This window comes from Fusarium musae, chromosome 2 (assembly GCF_019915245.1).
Source record: "Fusarium musae strain F31 chromosome 2, whole genome shotgun sequence".
NCBI lineage: Eukaryota > Fungi > Ascomycota > Sordariomycetes > Hypocreales > Nectriaceae > Fusarium > Fusarium musae.
The window spans coordinates 3,101,072-3,115,850 of record NC_058388.1 but is presented as its reverse complement, the minus strand read 5'-3'; the positions used below and the strand labels follow the sequence as shown (position 1 = coordinate 3,115,850).

The 14,779-nt window shown below is 49.0% G+C and overlaps 4 protein-coding genes across 4 annotated transcripts; 3 read left to right on the top strand and 1 right to left on the bottom strand.

Moving 5' to 3' along the window:
• Positions 1-1,215: 1,215 nt before the first annotated feature.
• Positions 1,216-3,282, top strand: J7337_002862 (uncharacterized protein; the record flags this gene model as incomplete). Its single annotated transcript, XM_044820588.1, has 1 exon — positions 1,216-3,282. The coding sequence occupies one exon, from the start codon at positions 1,216-1,218 to the stop codon at positions 3,280-3,282; it is 2,067 nt and encodes a 688-aa protein (XP_044684888.1).
• Positions 3,283-4,346: 1,064 nt separating this feature from the next.
• Positions 4,347-5,968, top strand: J7337_002861 (uncharacterized protein; the record flags this gene model as incomplete). Its single annotated transcript, XM_044820587.1, has 3 exons — positions 4,347-4,524; positions 4,697-5,294; positions 5,359-5,968. 3 exons carry the CDS (start codon positions 4,347-4,349, stop codon positions 5,966-5,968), a joined length of 1,386 nt encoding a protein of 461 aa, XP_044684887.1.
• A 316-nt stretch (positions 5,969-6,284) lies between these two features.
• Positions 6,285-12,157, bottom strand: J7337_002860 (uncharacterized protein; the record flags this gene model as incomplete). The annotated part of the gene is made up of 6 exons (XM_044820586.1): positions 6,285-7,586; positions 7,637-9,102; positions 9,152-9,387; positions 9,436-11,819; positions 11,872-11,999; positions 12,058-12,157. The coding sequence occupies 6 exons, from the start codon at positions 12,155-12,157 to the stop codon at positions 6,285-6,287; spliced, it is 5,616 nt and encodes a 1,871-aa protein (XP_044684886.1).
• A 674-nt stretch (positions 12,158-12,831) lies between these two features.
• On the top strand, positions 12,832-14,637 carry MON1 (Vacuolar fusion protein mon1; the record flags this gene model as incomplete). Its single annotated transcript, XM_044820585.1, has 1 exon — positions 12,832-14,637. The coding sequence occupies one exon, from the start codon at positions 12,832-12,834 to the stop codon at positions 14,635-14,637; it is 1,806 nt and encodes a 601-aa protein (XP_044684885.1).
• Between the last annotated feature and the right edge of the window lie 142 nt (positions 14,638-14,779).

Below are 14,779 nucleotides of genomic sequence, written 5' to 3'. Positions count from 1 at the left end.
GCGGCAGCATGTACCCCTTGAACAGCACAGGCTCATCATATCGGTTGCGAGTATTAGCTCAGTGAACGGTACCGACAGCAATCCAATCATCTCAAATGCTGCACTGTAATGCAAGTGTATCTTTGTTCACAAGAAGCTTTCCTCCAGGATATGTACGTGAACTTGAGGAACGACGGCAGACTCACAGGTATGAGGTGGCGTTGAGGACGATATTGTAGGGAATGGGAGGGAACATATATGGGAGACACTACTGGGTTTGTGTTCAGGGATAGAGGTGCGATTTGCGTCTGGTACTTACCTGCAAGCGTGGGAGCAGTCCCAAAATGATCAGTGTTGATAATCACGACAGTCAGAAAGAGTCTTTGAGAAGCAGACTTGACGGATATGCATCGAGTCCAGAGGCAAGGAGTTTTGAGCCAGTAGTTTTTAGATAAATAACACCCACACAATCTGTTTGTTTCAGAATTCGTCCAAGTGTTTGACGCTATACCTCTTATTAATGTTTTGACAGTAAGGTGGTGACATGAGCTTTGAAGGCAAGACGGCAGTTCCTATAGGGCGCTTTCTCATAACTACCCATATAGAGAATGAATCATGTATTTATAAAGTTGTGATCACGAGCGAAACTTGGAGTTTCTCGCAGTCATTGAAGGGTCAATAACTAATCTCAATGGGAAGTCGACACATGAAATAAGAGCAAGTTGCAATGAATGAACTGAGGTTGACTTCAATATCCAACGTGACTCAATCACTAAAACAAAAGTAGAGTGACGGAGAAGATACACCACCTTTCCCAATTCAGAGAAGCATCAGAGGCACGTGTGGTCCCCACCAAAAATCGTCGAAAAATTGGGTACTCCAGAAATTGGAAAAAAAAAGTTCCAATGGCCACCGGCGCTTAACAATTGACCCTCCGAGATTTCTTCATCATCGCTTCCACCCACAAGGCAGGAAAAGAAAACCGAGCTCTCCATCTTCCGGCACTCGTGCTGTTGAGATATGCTTATTATGACTACTGACTCTTCACTTTTAAAGTTTCTACATACTCTTCAGTCCATGATCATACCTTGATTGCCCACCCGAAGCACCCCTCTCTCTCTGTTGTTGCCTGAGAGACGCCACCCTCACTTCGAGAGTCAACCATACTCCCCTCCATCAAGCGACAGCGCACCACGAAGCGAGACATCTTGAAACATTCAGTAAGGGCCTAAATCAATGAGGCCCTTTACACCTACGACCAGGAATTTCTCTGGTCCAGCCCCAAGGAGCTCTACGCCTGTCCGCTCCATCCTCAAACCTGCATCTGTCTTGGGGAGGAGAAAGGCCGAGTATGCTGGACTGAGCGACCCCGTCGACGCACCCGAGAGCCCCACGAAACGCCGCAAAATCTTGATAGACGAAACCCGAAACGTGACGTACGAAGTCGGACGACGGACCATGGATGAGGTGAAGCTCGAAGTCAGGACTGCCCTTGAAGAGCACCTGAGAGGAAACGACAGCCAGTACGACACATTGAAGGAACTCTTCGCCAGCGACAAGCAGCGGTACCTACCACCCGTCGTTGGAGAGGAAGATGATACCCTGAAACCCCACGAACTCCAGGTTTACGTGGTGGCTCTTACTGGATGTGTTCCCATTCTCAAAAACAGGCTCTGTAATGGTCTCGTCCATACTGTTCTGAATTGCTCCTGGCTTGGACGAGACGATGCCTTCGTGAAAGTGTTTACTCATTTCCTGGCGGCCTTGGTCAGCGCCCAGGGTTCGTACCTGTCACCAGTTCTGATGATGATGGTGGGGAAATTCTGCGACAGTCGATCTTCAGTGTGGAGTGTCCCAGATTTCCCTGAGGTCAGCCGCGAGACCATGCGCAATCGACTGCACAGCACCCTCCAGTACTTGCTTCAGATGTTTCCTTCCGCAATCTCAGTGCTTGAGGAACTCCTCGTGAGCAAGTTGCCTTTCCACAACGAGTCCATGCGTGTACACATGGCATATGTCGACAACCTTCTTCGTATCAAGGACTATGTGCCCGACTCGCGTGACGAAGTTTTTGATATTATCCTGAAACGAGTTGTCCAGATCGACTCTCAGATGCAAACCGATCTGGAAGATCTGGACGATGATGTAACTGCTGCCGTCATGTACGCACTGCGCGAACATTCAGGAGGAGATGCGTGGGAGAACGACGACGATTCCGACGACGAGAGCGATGCGGAATCGGTCCACAGCGACGACCCCGATTTCGACGAGAATGTCGCCAGAATCAAGTCGATCAAGGGAAGCGTTGAAAAGATGGATGCCATGATGGATACATTGTTTAGCGTCTACACTCCTCATTTTACCAATCCTGGGTCGGACACCGCATTCGACATGTTTACTGTCCTATTGCGCGAGTTTGAACAGCTGGTGCTGCCTACATACAAGTCTCGACACACGCAGTTCCTTATTTTTCATTTTGCTCAGATGCATGAGCGCCTCACAGACGCATTCTGCGGCCAGCTCATTGCCACTGCGTTCCAGGGAAACACGCCCAACGTCCTTAAGCAATCTGCCGCAGCATATCTCGCCAGTTTCGTGGCTCGTGGCGCTCATCTACCAAGCGGCCTGATCCGAAGTATCTTTGGGCTTCTTTTACATCACTTGGACCAGTACCGCAAGAAATACGAACCATTATGTCGGGGGCCAGACCTGATGCGATTCACACCATACTACAGCCTCGTTCAGGCCACGCTCTACATATTCTGCTTCCGCTGGCAGGACTTGATCGTATCGACTCCGGAGTTCGTGGACCCCGAGGATCCAGCTTCATACATTGGTCAGGAGATGGAGTGGATGGGAACATGCAGAAAAGATCTTTCCGTGCAGATCTTTAGCAAACTCAACCCCCTCAAGGTCTGCGCGCCCGTGATTGTCGAGGAATTCGCCAAGATCTCCCATCGTCTCAATTTTATGTACGTCTATCCGTTGGTGGAGAGCAACAAACGCGTTCGCTTGACGCAATATCTCACGGCCACCTACTCGACAGGAGGAGCCCTTCGAGATGCTGGTTATGAGACACAAGATGAGAGCTTCCATCAGTTAGACCCTTATTTCCCATTCGACCCTTATCAGCTGCCAGTTAGTAAAAGGTGGCTCGAGAACGACTACGTGCATTGGAAGGCGGTGCAAGGGCTAAACGCCGAGGACGAGGACGACAGCGAAGATGATATGGATGACGACCTTGATGAGGACGAGATTGAGGAGGGCACAGCGACGGATAGCGATGGTGAAGATTATGAATAGAGACGTGGCATAGTCATTTACGACGGAAGCATGGTTTGCGATTTGTGGTTTACGAAACACAGCAAGGCGTTGGGGCGGATTTGTTTGATTTATAAAGGCTTGGTTCTATACCCGAGGGTGGTTCGGATGTGAAACGATCTCGAAAGTTACCATGAGATGAGAGCGAGTTATGGAATGCGCATACACTCTTCTAGACAGTGGGCAGAAAAGGAGAAGTTTACAACCCAAGATATATATCCCTTTAGAGTTTTGTGTCACCATTCACTTGTGTTTGTAATCATTGTGCATGACTATTAACACCATCCGTGCGGAAAGATGAGCATCTGTGACGTAGGAGAAACCGTCAGCGAGCTCACAAAGAGGCCTTTCAGTTCTTAGTCAGAGTGCTCAGTACATGACCTAGATTTAGGGGCAGTAGAAAAAAAACCTCAGTCTGGAGTCTAAGGAGACGAGAAGGCAAAGATAAGGTGATTGGTAGGGATAGCTCAGGGCAATCCAGAATGAGTTTGGCTTGTTCTCTGATCAGTTTATTTCCTGGCCTTGATGAAAGGTCTTATTAATATCTACTGTGTAAGTCCTCTGACAGCTCGAATGAATGGGGGAACTTGGAGCCGAAAGCCCTCTCGGAATAAGGTAGGCAGAAAAACTCCGATTCAGCTCGTGACTCGACGACATGTCTGCTTTTCTGACTTGCATATTCTCTTCTCTTTCTCTCTTCTCATTATAAGAACCACGTCTTCTCTTCTCCTCTGACGGCGGTTTTATGTCAGGCTACCTATTTTTGGTTCCTATCCTTGCCTTGCCTTGCCTTGCCTTGCCTTGCCTTGCCTTGCCTTGCCTTGCCTTGCCTTGCCTTGTCTTCCTCCTTCCATTCCATCTACCGAACTCGCACGACGGGGCATACCTACCTATTCCGCTTCGAGATTTAATCCGCCCGCGCTTACTCAACCCAATGTAACACTCGGAAACCCACTCAAACTTTGAGACTCAGTCATTAAAGTGGGCTCATTCTCGAACTTGACATACAAAAGCCCTCCAGCAACAAATTGCCATCTAATCACGCCATGGCAAATACAGCTACAGCTACAGCTACAGCAACAGCAGACAAGAGACCTTCTTTTACCGAGTTTCTCAAGAAGACCAAGCAAAAGGTCGCTGGAACGCCATGTGAAGGCCCTGACTGTCCCACGCCTCAGCGGAGAGGGAGGAAGAGTAGAGGCAGCGTTGGGATGAGCAGCGAGTGTAAGTATAGAGCGTGTCCTCGTCATCTTCCTGTGTGATTTCAGTCGATATCTTTCGTACGCTCGATTCCGTAATGGTCCGGTTCAACGACTGGCCAATCTTCGACTTAAATTCTCAGACAGTCGTGCAAGACATCTCAAATATCTCCCAGACACCACTAACACCCCACCAGCACCCGAAAACAGTAGTGAAACTTCACCCCAAAAATCTCGCAAGTCTCTCACTGCAACTGAGAAAGCAAAGCTGCGCCGGACCCAGGTTCGACGGGCTCAGATCCAGCATCGTCAACGCAAAGCAGAATATCAGAAACAACTCGAGCTCGACATCACTCACTTCCGTGAACTTATCGCCTTGACGGAATTTGAGTCTGAACAACTCAAAAAGGACAATGACTCTATCAAAGACCTATTAGCAAATAAAGGCATCACTATCCCAAGATGCAAGTCTGGTACCTGCTCTATACGTCCCCGTCTTACCAAGGAGGTGGTTGCTGGCGACAATGATGCTTGGGTCGACGACACGCTGGGCGTTAAGTTGCGGACCGAGGATCCTACTTTTCAAGAATACGATCAAGACGGCGGGGAGATATTTGCCGATATCAACGTTGACGACATTATTGTTACTCTCAAGAAGGATGAATCGATGGAGACGCCAGCTTTCAGTATCCGATCAAACGAATCAAGCAGCAACTCTACGAGTTCGCCACCGCCATTACCGGATCTCAACCTGACTCCTGATGAGGAGCAAAAGGCTGTCAACTTCATCCTCTCGTAAGTCCACCCTGAAGCTCACACTGCATCATGAATGTTGCGATGGCCCACTGACATTTCACAGACTTGAACATATCTGTTGGGATCACTTCTTCGTTGGTGACTTTCCATCTCACTCTCACCTCTCCAACGACGAACCCAAAGGCCACTGCCTCATGGCGTCTTCACTCTGCATGGCCAACGCACCTTTGGATGTATTTGGTGACCGCAAGCTAGTCTCTTCAGCATCCTCTTGCCACAATCGTCGTTCTCTCGGCCTGGATCCCCACGTACCTCCTGTTCACCTGGAGTGGCCATCTCCCCGAATATCATTATCCTCCCTCTATGGCCTAGCACAGAGTCTCAACCCCGGCGACTTGGAGATCACTCCTGTACAAGCCTGGTTCGAGCTAGCGTCACGCTTTGACAAGAGTCTTCTGCTGGAAAGGTTAGACTTACTAGGCACCGAACTTGTTGGCGTATCGAAGTGTCTGGAGTTCGGGGCTGTTATGGAGAAAGATGCTTTTGAGAATGTTGTTGCGAGGGTGTACCGGGGCACTCTTGAAGAAGCCATGGCCACTGCCGCGATTATCGATCCACAACTGAGTAGTGTTTGCGATATTTCTCGCATGAGGAATTTTCAGGCCAGCCTTCTCACGAACCAACAAGGCTTTGTGGGATATGCTCAGAGCTAAGGTGTTTTGTAGCCAGGAGCTGAATCTTTTGTGTTGGGTCCGGGTTTTTCGTTTTCTTCTTGTCTCTCTTCTCAAACGGTTTCATCTCCGTTCAGCCAATCACCCCCCGGCGCATTATCGAGATGTCTCGTTGTAGGTCTAGAGTATCTCGGGTTTGGTTTCACGAGGTATCACTTTGCACAACATGCATATGCTTAGGACAGTTTAACTCTCTTTTTGGATATTGTTTCTTTTTTTTTTCTATCACAGATAGGTCGCTAGAGAATATCCACTCTACGAAATTCATCTCCCCCCTATTATACATGATTTGTCATCTCTACAATGCCCTGACTATACTCCTCTCATCAAAAATATCCTTCAACAAGCTTGAGATGCAGGCATCTCGATCAACTCGGCCCATTGCGTAAGTAGACTCAAAGGCAAAGATGCTAAGCTGCCCAAAGAAGGGGCGGAGTACCTTCGCCACCAGTTCATCCTTTCTATCAAGGCTGACATCATCATTAATGCCCCCTGGTCCGAGAAGGGGTCGTCGAGATGAGCCACGTGCCACTGGGTTGACAACGGAAGAGGATTGGAAGCCAGAGCTACTGACGGAAGCCCCGAGCTCGTCAGACAGCTCGTCAACGAGGGCTACAGGTTGATAGGTGGATGGCCGATACACGGCATCGATAGTGTCAGTGATGAAGAGCCATTCATGAAGCTGGAAATCATCTGGTGCCACACAGATCAAAAGATCTAAAAGCTTGCAAGCCTGCAAAACTGAGGCGTTGGTGTAAGTGTCAGAAGCAGTGCTGTTGTCGGGTGCAGCCACAGAAGATATTGCTGCATGAATCTCAGCGTTGACAACGGGCCATAACATGCCTAGATGGATAGCACTAGTTCTCAATGCCAGTGCACGGAATACCATGTAGATATCCGCTCTTGTAGTTGATGATGGCGAGGATGTTGACGAGGCGCCCAGAAGCTCAGCCAGCCTACTAAATATCTCTGACAGATCCGAAACGAATGCGTCTTCAGAGCCCGCAAGAATCAATGTGGCAATTCTCCGGAGGTTGAGTTGCGTCTTGCGATCAGCTTCGAGGCGAGCTGAAGTAGCTCCAACGCCAAAAACAATGCCGGCTGTCGAAGGGGCATTAATACGACCCACAATCTCTGGCATCTTCTCCTTGTCCGTAAGAGTCCATTGTCTTAACAAAGGCAGCCAGTGTTCCTTGGCCAAATCAAGATCCATGCCAAAGAACTTGGAGTCGTTAAAAGCATCACCGACATCCTTCTTCCAATTCTTCTGGTTATTATGGACTCGTGATAATTCGTGCAGGAGACACATCGTGTTCTTCGATACTATGTCAGGGAATCCTTTGGCCCTCAAGGTTGGTCCAATAACATTAGTAGAGATAGTGGCCGTAGCAGAGAGGACTCTATCAGGCTCAACCAATACTTTTGCCAGCTTTGGAACGATAGAGGCCAATATAGAGACGATGTCATCTGGCCCTTCGCTGGCTCCGTTCAGGGAGTTCCCAGAGTCGGATTTGGGGATACCACTGCCCGATGTTGTTGAGTCTGTGAACGCCACAGGTCTTGTAGTGAAAAGAGCAGCAAGGAGACGGATAAAGGTGTCCTGTAACGACGTCAGTAAACAAGCAGGTTATAAATGAGGACATAATATACCCCTAGCTCCTTTCTCATCCTCCTTTGCTCTCCAAAGTTGGTGTTGTCAACTTTCTCGCCTAAAAGAGCAGCAAATCCCAGGAGGTTTGGCAGTGTTTGTCTATGTGGGAATGGATTCGTGAGAAGGTCTTTGAGGAACGCCATGCAATCCTGCCATATTTCGTCCATAGCATCATCATCCAACGTCCTTGTGTACTCCACAAGAAACCAGACAAGATCAGTGTCTTGCAGGGATATTGTCATTGTGGACTTGGATGCAGTGTCTACGGCACCGGCGCCGGCACCAGTCCTCCGGTAGATAGCATTGAACAAGGCAGGTATGCAGTGCTTGGGCCGGCATGCCTCTAACGCAGAAAGCATATTGAAGACCTGGGTTGACTCAGCACCATCAATTGGTTGTTTCCATAGAGCAATGACTGTCTCAAGGCATTGGAGATTTTCTGCAGCGAAGAGATGTTCAAGTAATCTCCTAGCACGATTACGCATGCGCAAGGATGTATAGTTGAATGACCCAAAGGAGCCTTGATCTTGCTTGCTTGAGTCATTGCCTTGACCCCATGTCCAAATCTTGAAACAGATGCGGACAGCATCCTGGAACGCCAGATGGACCGTCAGTCGGTCATTTGCTGTAGCACTGCGAGACTGGGGGGTATCTGATTGCCACACGTTTGACACCATGCTTCCGAAGAGAGACTGGGGCTGATCCGGGGTCTTTACCACCTGTGTACGAGCCTCCTCGTTCAGGAGCTGTTGATGTGCCCGTGCCAAAACTTGCTCAAGGCCATTGAGGAGGAAAATAAGGGTAGACTCAGGTGACGATTTCTCGCTACCGGGAGATAGGGCATTGGAGGAGAAAGTTTCCCGCAAGTTGGCGAAGGTTATACCGATTTCTCTACAAAGTGTCTCAACCAAGGGAATAAGTACCTGGAAGATAGAATCGGAGTATAGCGGCAAGCACTCGGAAACGAAAGCAACCCAGCTGTCTAGAACCGGGCGGCTACTGGGTGAGCTGAGACCGTCTTGCAGGCATTGGAGAAGTTGAGGTGGCGGTGGCGAGATTATCCGGGCTTCTGACACTGAAAGTGATGGTCGACTTCCCCTTGGGTCGAATGAGGATGGCCGTCTTTCAGATATAGGGGAAGTTGGAACGTTAGCCGGGGCGAGATCTCTAAGCTTGAGTGTATCATAAACAACGTCAAGCAAAAGAACCTGCACATATCCATCCGAGCCTTGAAGAGACTTCTCGAGTCGGTCGATAAGTACATTTTCAAGGTGCTGAGCTGATAGGGAGGCGGCAAAAGGACTGATGAGAAACTTATGCAGAAGGCTGAGTGCGTATCTATAGAGTTGGTTGACACGATCTTCAAACTCCTTGGTAGCATTATCAGGGGCGTTGGCCGTTATGCACCTCATGCATACGCGAACAAAGAACTCTTGCAATGTCATCTCATTTTCTTCACCCCCAGCTTTCATCAAGTCAGGCTCAAGTTGCGCATGTGTACACGGGTGACTTACAACTGATTTGCATATGCTGCCCATGAAAGGAAACGTGTTTGGACGACAGCACGGTCCATGAAATATCTCCAGCGCACGTCAATATATTTGAAAGTGTTCTGAGGTAATAAAGACAAAGATCCAGATCCTCGTCCTCGGAGAACGACAATGAATCTTGATTGGGTTTCTCGTCATTCTGTGTTAGGGTCTGCAAGAAGGGTACGCCGGATAACCTGGAAATGAATAACAAAAAGAGCCTGGTATTCATTAGCAGTGGTTTCTAAAATATCAGAACTGAGACTTACCTATCAATCCCCAGCATTGTATTAAGCCAAGCCTTGACTGTCATATATAAGGGGGTGCGATCATCTTGTAGGGCATCAAGGATAAGGAATACTGGCTGTGTGAGTATAATCTCGTAGTTGTCGGCTCCCGCAAGGCGCGGGAGGTTTTTCATATCCTGTGTCGGGGTTTTAGAACCTCGACGCTCATGTGAAACATTGTCTTGTAAAGTGTGTGACCACAGCACACTCAAAGCACGACCTTTGTCAACAGCCTCGATAGCACCCAGACGAGCGGTCTCTTGTGAGATGATAAGACTGGACAATGCTGCTTCAATATCGCGATTGGATGTGGACAGAGCCGACTGCAATTGCCATAAACCCCTGACTGCTTCAACATGGTATTTTGGCTCAGATGCTGAAAGATAAGTCCAGGCATGCCGGACCAAGAGAGGTACCAGACTTGATATTTGTGCTGTCTCGATCCTCTCAGCATAGTAAAGCTGAGTCAACAGTTGCAGGATAGCCAAGAAGGATGAAAATGCCATGATATCTGGGTGTTCAAGGAGTTCAAGCATGAGTTGCAGGAGTTCCTCCTCTTTGGCTTCATATGTTCTTGGGGTCTTGTGGATCACAAGAACAAGTAATCGAATACAAGCATTGAGATCAGTCTCAGATGTTTCCAGGTCCTGGCAGACAAATTGAGCAGCCTTTTCTAGGATAGCTCGTCCCATAGTCAAAGCATCAAAGGGGGAGGCAGACGCCTCAATATTACCCTGTTCATTGACATAAAAGCTCTGTGAGCTCTTCAAAATCTCCACGTTTGTCGGCAAACTTCTGCTTTGATTCTCTGAGTCCTTGCTGATCACAGGAAAGACCCTCTCTGGAACGAGCTCCAAGAGTGACGTGGCAACGCTCAGGGCTTGGGTAGAAAGGGACAACATTTGCGGATCCAAATGGTTCTTAGCAGAGACGCGCTCTTTGAAGTCTTGGAGCATAGCCAATGCTGTCAGACAACACAGAGGTGCATGAAGTGTGACCATCTCTTCCTCCCGCACGTTGAAGTTGGACAAGATAAAGTTGACGAGGGAGAGTTTGTCGTTCCGATCGGGTGGACTGAGAGCTCCAGGGCCCAGAGCCTGGGCAAGAAGTGAAGCAATCTCACCATAGATGAGGCCGCTCTCGATACCATCGAAGAAGACGCTAGCACTCCGCAAGACTTCGCTAAACTCTGTCTTGCTTGAGGTAATGTCCTTGAACCGACGTACGCTCTCGATAATGGGCAGAAAAACTTCAGGGACAACTAAACCGCCAATTTCCCATCGATCCATCAAAGACAAGCATATTCTGTAAGGCTTGGCGCGTTCACTAGCTGTATTATGAGAATTGCTTTCAATCATTTGCAGGATAGCTTTAGTCAGAGGTTGCAATCCGAATTCTTCGAAATAGTCAGTCTTTGAAGCCAAGAAGGCATGCTGGTCAGCAGGAGGGCTGGATGGATTGTCGCCGTTGGCTTCGTGTTCAGCGGCTGGTTCAGGCCCCAGCAGCCACGCCCAAAGGCGTCTGTTCAAACTCATATCGCGCCGAGTGACTACGCCAACAGCCGCTTTGAGCAGTAGTTCGAGGTCATCCGGCTTTACTCGGGACTGAATAACATGAGCATTTAGTGGGAGATGAGAAACTAGGAGGTCCAAGAAGCCGCGTTGAATTAGTAGCTGTTCATCAGAAAGGCCACTCGCAAAGCAACGTAACAAGAGTCCTGGCTCGGGGGATGTAACGAGCTCCGCGAGCTTGCTTTTAGTATCTTCGTCGCTATCGCTTTGCGATGTCGCTGACTTGTTCGGGTCAGGGGGTGCCCTTGGCCCCAAAGGCGGCAGAGAGCGTACCAAGTACGCCAGTGCCCCAGAGCGACGACTCTGGCTAGTGATCGATGCTAAGAAGAAACATTGCCAAAAGAAAGCATCGCCTGAGGAATGCTGAAAGGTGATTTCTTCGCTATTTGAGGGCCTAATAGCATGCTTGAAACTCTCCACAAGGCGCAGTGTTCGGTCAAAGTCTTCACTTGTCTCTTCTTCGAGGCCAGGAAGCAGAGCAAGTATTATAGATTTCATTGCTGGGCGAAGCGATCGGGGGTCGATGCCAAGGAAGTGCCGTTCCAGGAGATCTAGATATGGTGCCCTGACTGACAGCGAAGCAAAGGAGAGGACTGTGGCCAATCCTGGCAGATATAGAGGTAGGTCTCTCGATAGACCATCTTTACCAATGACCGAGAATACCAGGTTATACAATTCGAGAGCTTTTTGGTGCACGCCAGACGGGAGGGAGGGATTGAGGCACTGTGAGAGTCGTTTCGCAACAGTCGCTTTGGACGGGATGGCATTGATCGACTTGGGGCGAGCTTGTAGAGCCTGAGATTCGTTATTAATCTATGCCAACTGGTAATTTCCGCATACATCATACCTTGAGGAGCTTGTTCAGAAACGAAATGTAGTCTGCCCATTCCTCCAAAGCTGTCTCGAACAAGACAAGTGCCCTATCAACTCCCTGTGCATATTTGCGATAAGATTTATCTTTGATGGCATAATCTTCTGCGCTGTGAGTCAGAAAATGATCCAATTTCTCTCCGTATCAAAGGCGCACACCCACCTTCACCCAGCTGGTTCCTCCATTGGCGTGGAATAGGTGATTCTCGACCCGAGCTCTCGGGAGACACTGAGCGGCGACCGGACCCGGGCTCAAGAGCCATGGCTAGTGAAATATGCGCTTATAGGTGAAATCAAGGACATTGGGTATCCTACCGTGTTGCGGCAGCAGCAAAAGGCATCGCTAGAGGCTAAGGATCGCAAAAAATGGTCTACAGGGTCTTTTATGAATCGTCGTAATCATCCAGGCGCACCGATCCCAATCAGAAGGCTACGTGGAGCATATAGGTAACTTCAACTGCACCCACTGAAACCGCCCTGAAATTGGCGGGGCTCTGTGAGTGTGAAGGGCTTTGATTGGCTTGAGCTCCCAAGCCTTGGACCTGTTAGTGCAAGGCTGCAACAGCTCCAGCACGTCATGCCCCCAAAGGGAAGCAAGGAACCAAAAGCTTAGGTAGGACTTCTTATCTAAGTGATAAAAATACTTGGTAAACTCAGTCTATCTTATCGAGCTTTTAGACCAGTTTATTTTGGTACCACTATACAACGTCACAAGAGCCGCGCCGCCCATACGAAGCTCTTTACCTCCTCTTTTTTTTTGTCGATATCATCGCTTCTTGATCATATGCGGTCTCTCAAGATGGCATAATGGCATCGCCTCATATTTCCAGAGGATTCCCAGGTCGTATGATTCTGGCAAAAATAAGCCTTCTTCCTTCTCACCCCCCAACAGGCTTCTCTGCCAAGAAATGCGACGAGTGAGCTATCCGCCGCAATCATGGAGTCGGATAAAATGATCCAAAACCCAGCGTCTCCCACAAACGAAGATTATCGTCCACCTCTACCGCCTCGGCCGTCAACGAGCGCTACCGACACAGCCTCTCTGCAAGCTCATGCTACCACGGCAATAACTCCTGTTGAAATACAGACGCTCTCTTTTCCTGATGGATCTCGGGGAACATTTCCCACTCCTGGGCCCGACTCACTCCCAAGCCCCGCCGAGGGTGATCATGCTTCCCCAAATCGACAGGAGAGTAGTGGCAGCGGTGAGGCAGACGAGACTGCTAGCATCATGAGTTCTGCACCAACAATGCGACCTGCTGGCGACATCGCAAGTCTACTTACTGGTGAACTACATAAGAAGAGTCCAGCTTGGAAGATGCTGCGAACTCAGTCGGCCACCGTTCTTCCTTTCGAGAAAAGCAGAGTAGGCGCAAACGATCAGTTCGCTGAGTTTCACCATGAGTTCAATCCTCTACCAGAGGATTACGACGAAGATGTTGAGTCTGACATTTTGCATCTCTGGAAGTCGAAACTGAAGCATTATCTGATTCTTTCATCAGCCGGAAAGCCAATTTGGAGCCGCTATGGAGATCTGAGTCTGATAAACTCCTCTATGGGCGTTGTTCAAACCATTATTTCATTCTATGAAGGTGCCATGAATCCCCTCCAGGCCTTTTCTGCTGGGGATACTCGTTTTGTCATCTTGACCAAAGGCCCGCTCTACTTTGTCGCTATCAGCAAGCTGGGCGAAAGCGACTCGCAGATACAGGCACAATTGGATGCGCTATATATGCAAATCTTGTCAACACTAACCTTGCCCAGACTAACTCATATTTTTGCGAACCGACCGTCAGCCGACTTGCGAAAGCCTCTCGAAGGGACTGAGGGTCTTCTGTCTTCTCTGGCTGATACGTTCACAAAGGGATCTGCTTCGGCTTTGCTTGGATCCCTGGAATGTCTCCGGCTTCGGAAGTCTCAGCGGCATGCAATCAACAATACTTTCCTGAAATTGCGTACAGACAAGTTGCTGTATGGTCTAATTGTGGCTGGTGGGAAACTTGTCAGCGTCATTCGGCCTCGTCGACATTCACTTCATCCTAGCGACCTGCAACTTATTTTCAACATGCTTTTCGAGAGCGACGGCATCAAGGGTGGTGGTGGAGAGAACTGGATCCCCATTTGCCTCCCCGCTTTCAACAACAAAGGTTATCTGTACATGTACGTCAGTTTCTTTGACGGCACTACTGGGGATCAAGCTAGTTCTCCTGCAGCGGCACAAGGGCGCTCGTCAGGAGAAGAAATCGCAATGATCCTCGTAAGCACTGATCGCGAGAGTTTCTTCGAGTTGAAGCAGATGCGGGACAACGTCGCCCAGCAGCTTGCTAAAAACGGGACATTGGCTATTATTCAGAACGCCACCCGTCTCGGTCGACCAAAAATACACGAAATTGCCCCTGGGAGTCAAGTCAGTCACTTCCTTTACAAGTCGCGGGCCAATGTACAATTCTGCATGGCGTCATTAGAGCCGCACTTCACTGGTCTTGTTAATCGCAGGAGATTGATGACGGTGTACCATGAGCTTCATGCATCCATTCACGCCAAACATTCACATCTCAAAGTTCTGCACGCTGTCGGAGATGATGCAACTTCACTGGCCTGGACCACACCTGTGTTTGAGTTTTACTGTGTTGCTGGACCTAATGTGTCGAGAGCGACCATTACACAAGGAGCGAACAAGATTATCCAGTGGGCCAAGAGGGAAGAAGAACGCCTTTTCATCATTGGCGGTGGTGTATTCTGAGGACATGCCTCCTATTGAGGTCTGGTTCCTCGGTAATCCTAAAATCCAAGACCCTTGGTCTTGCAATCGGTCATCTCATAGAGCCGAGCAGAAACAAAGTGCCTCCTAACGCCGACATTATTCGTTACTAGCCTTCCCACTT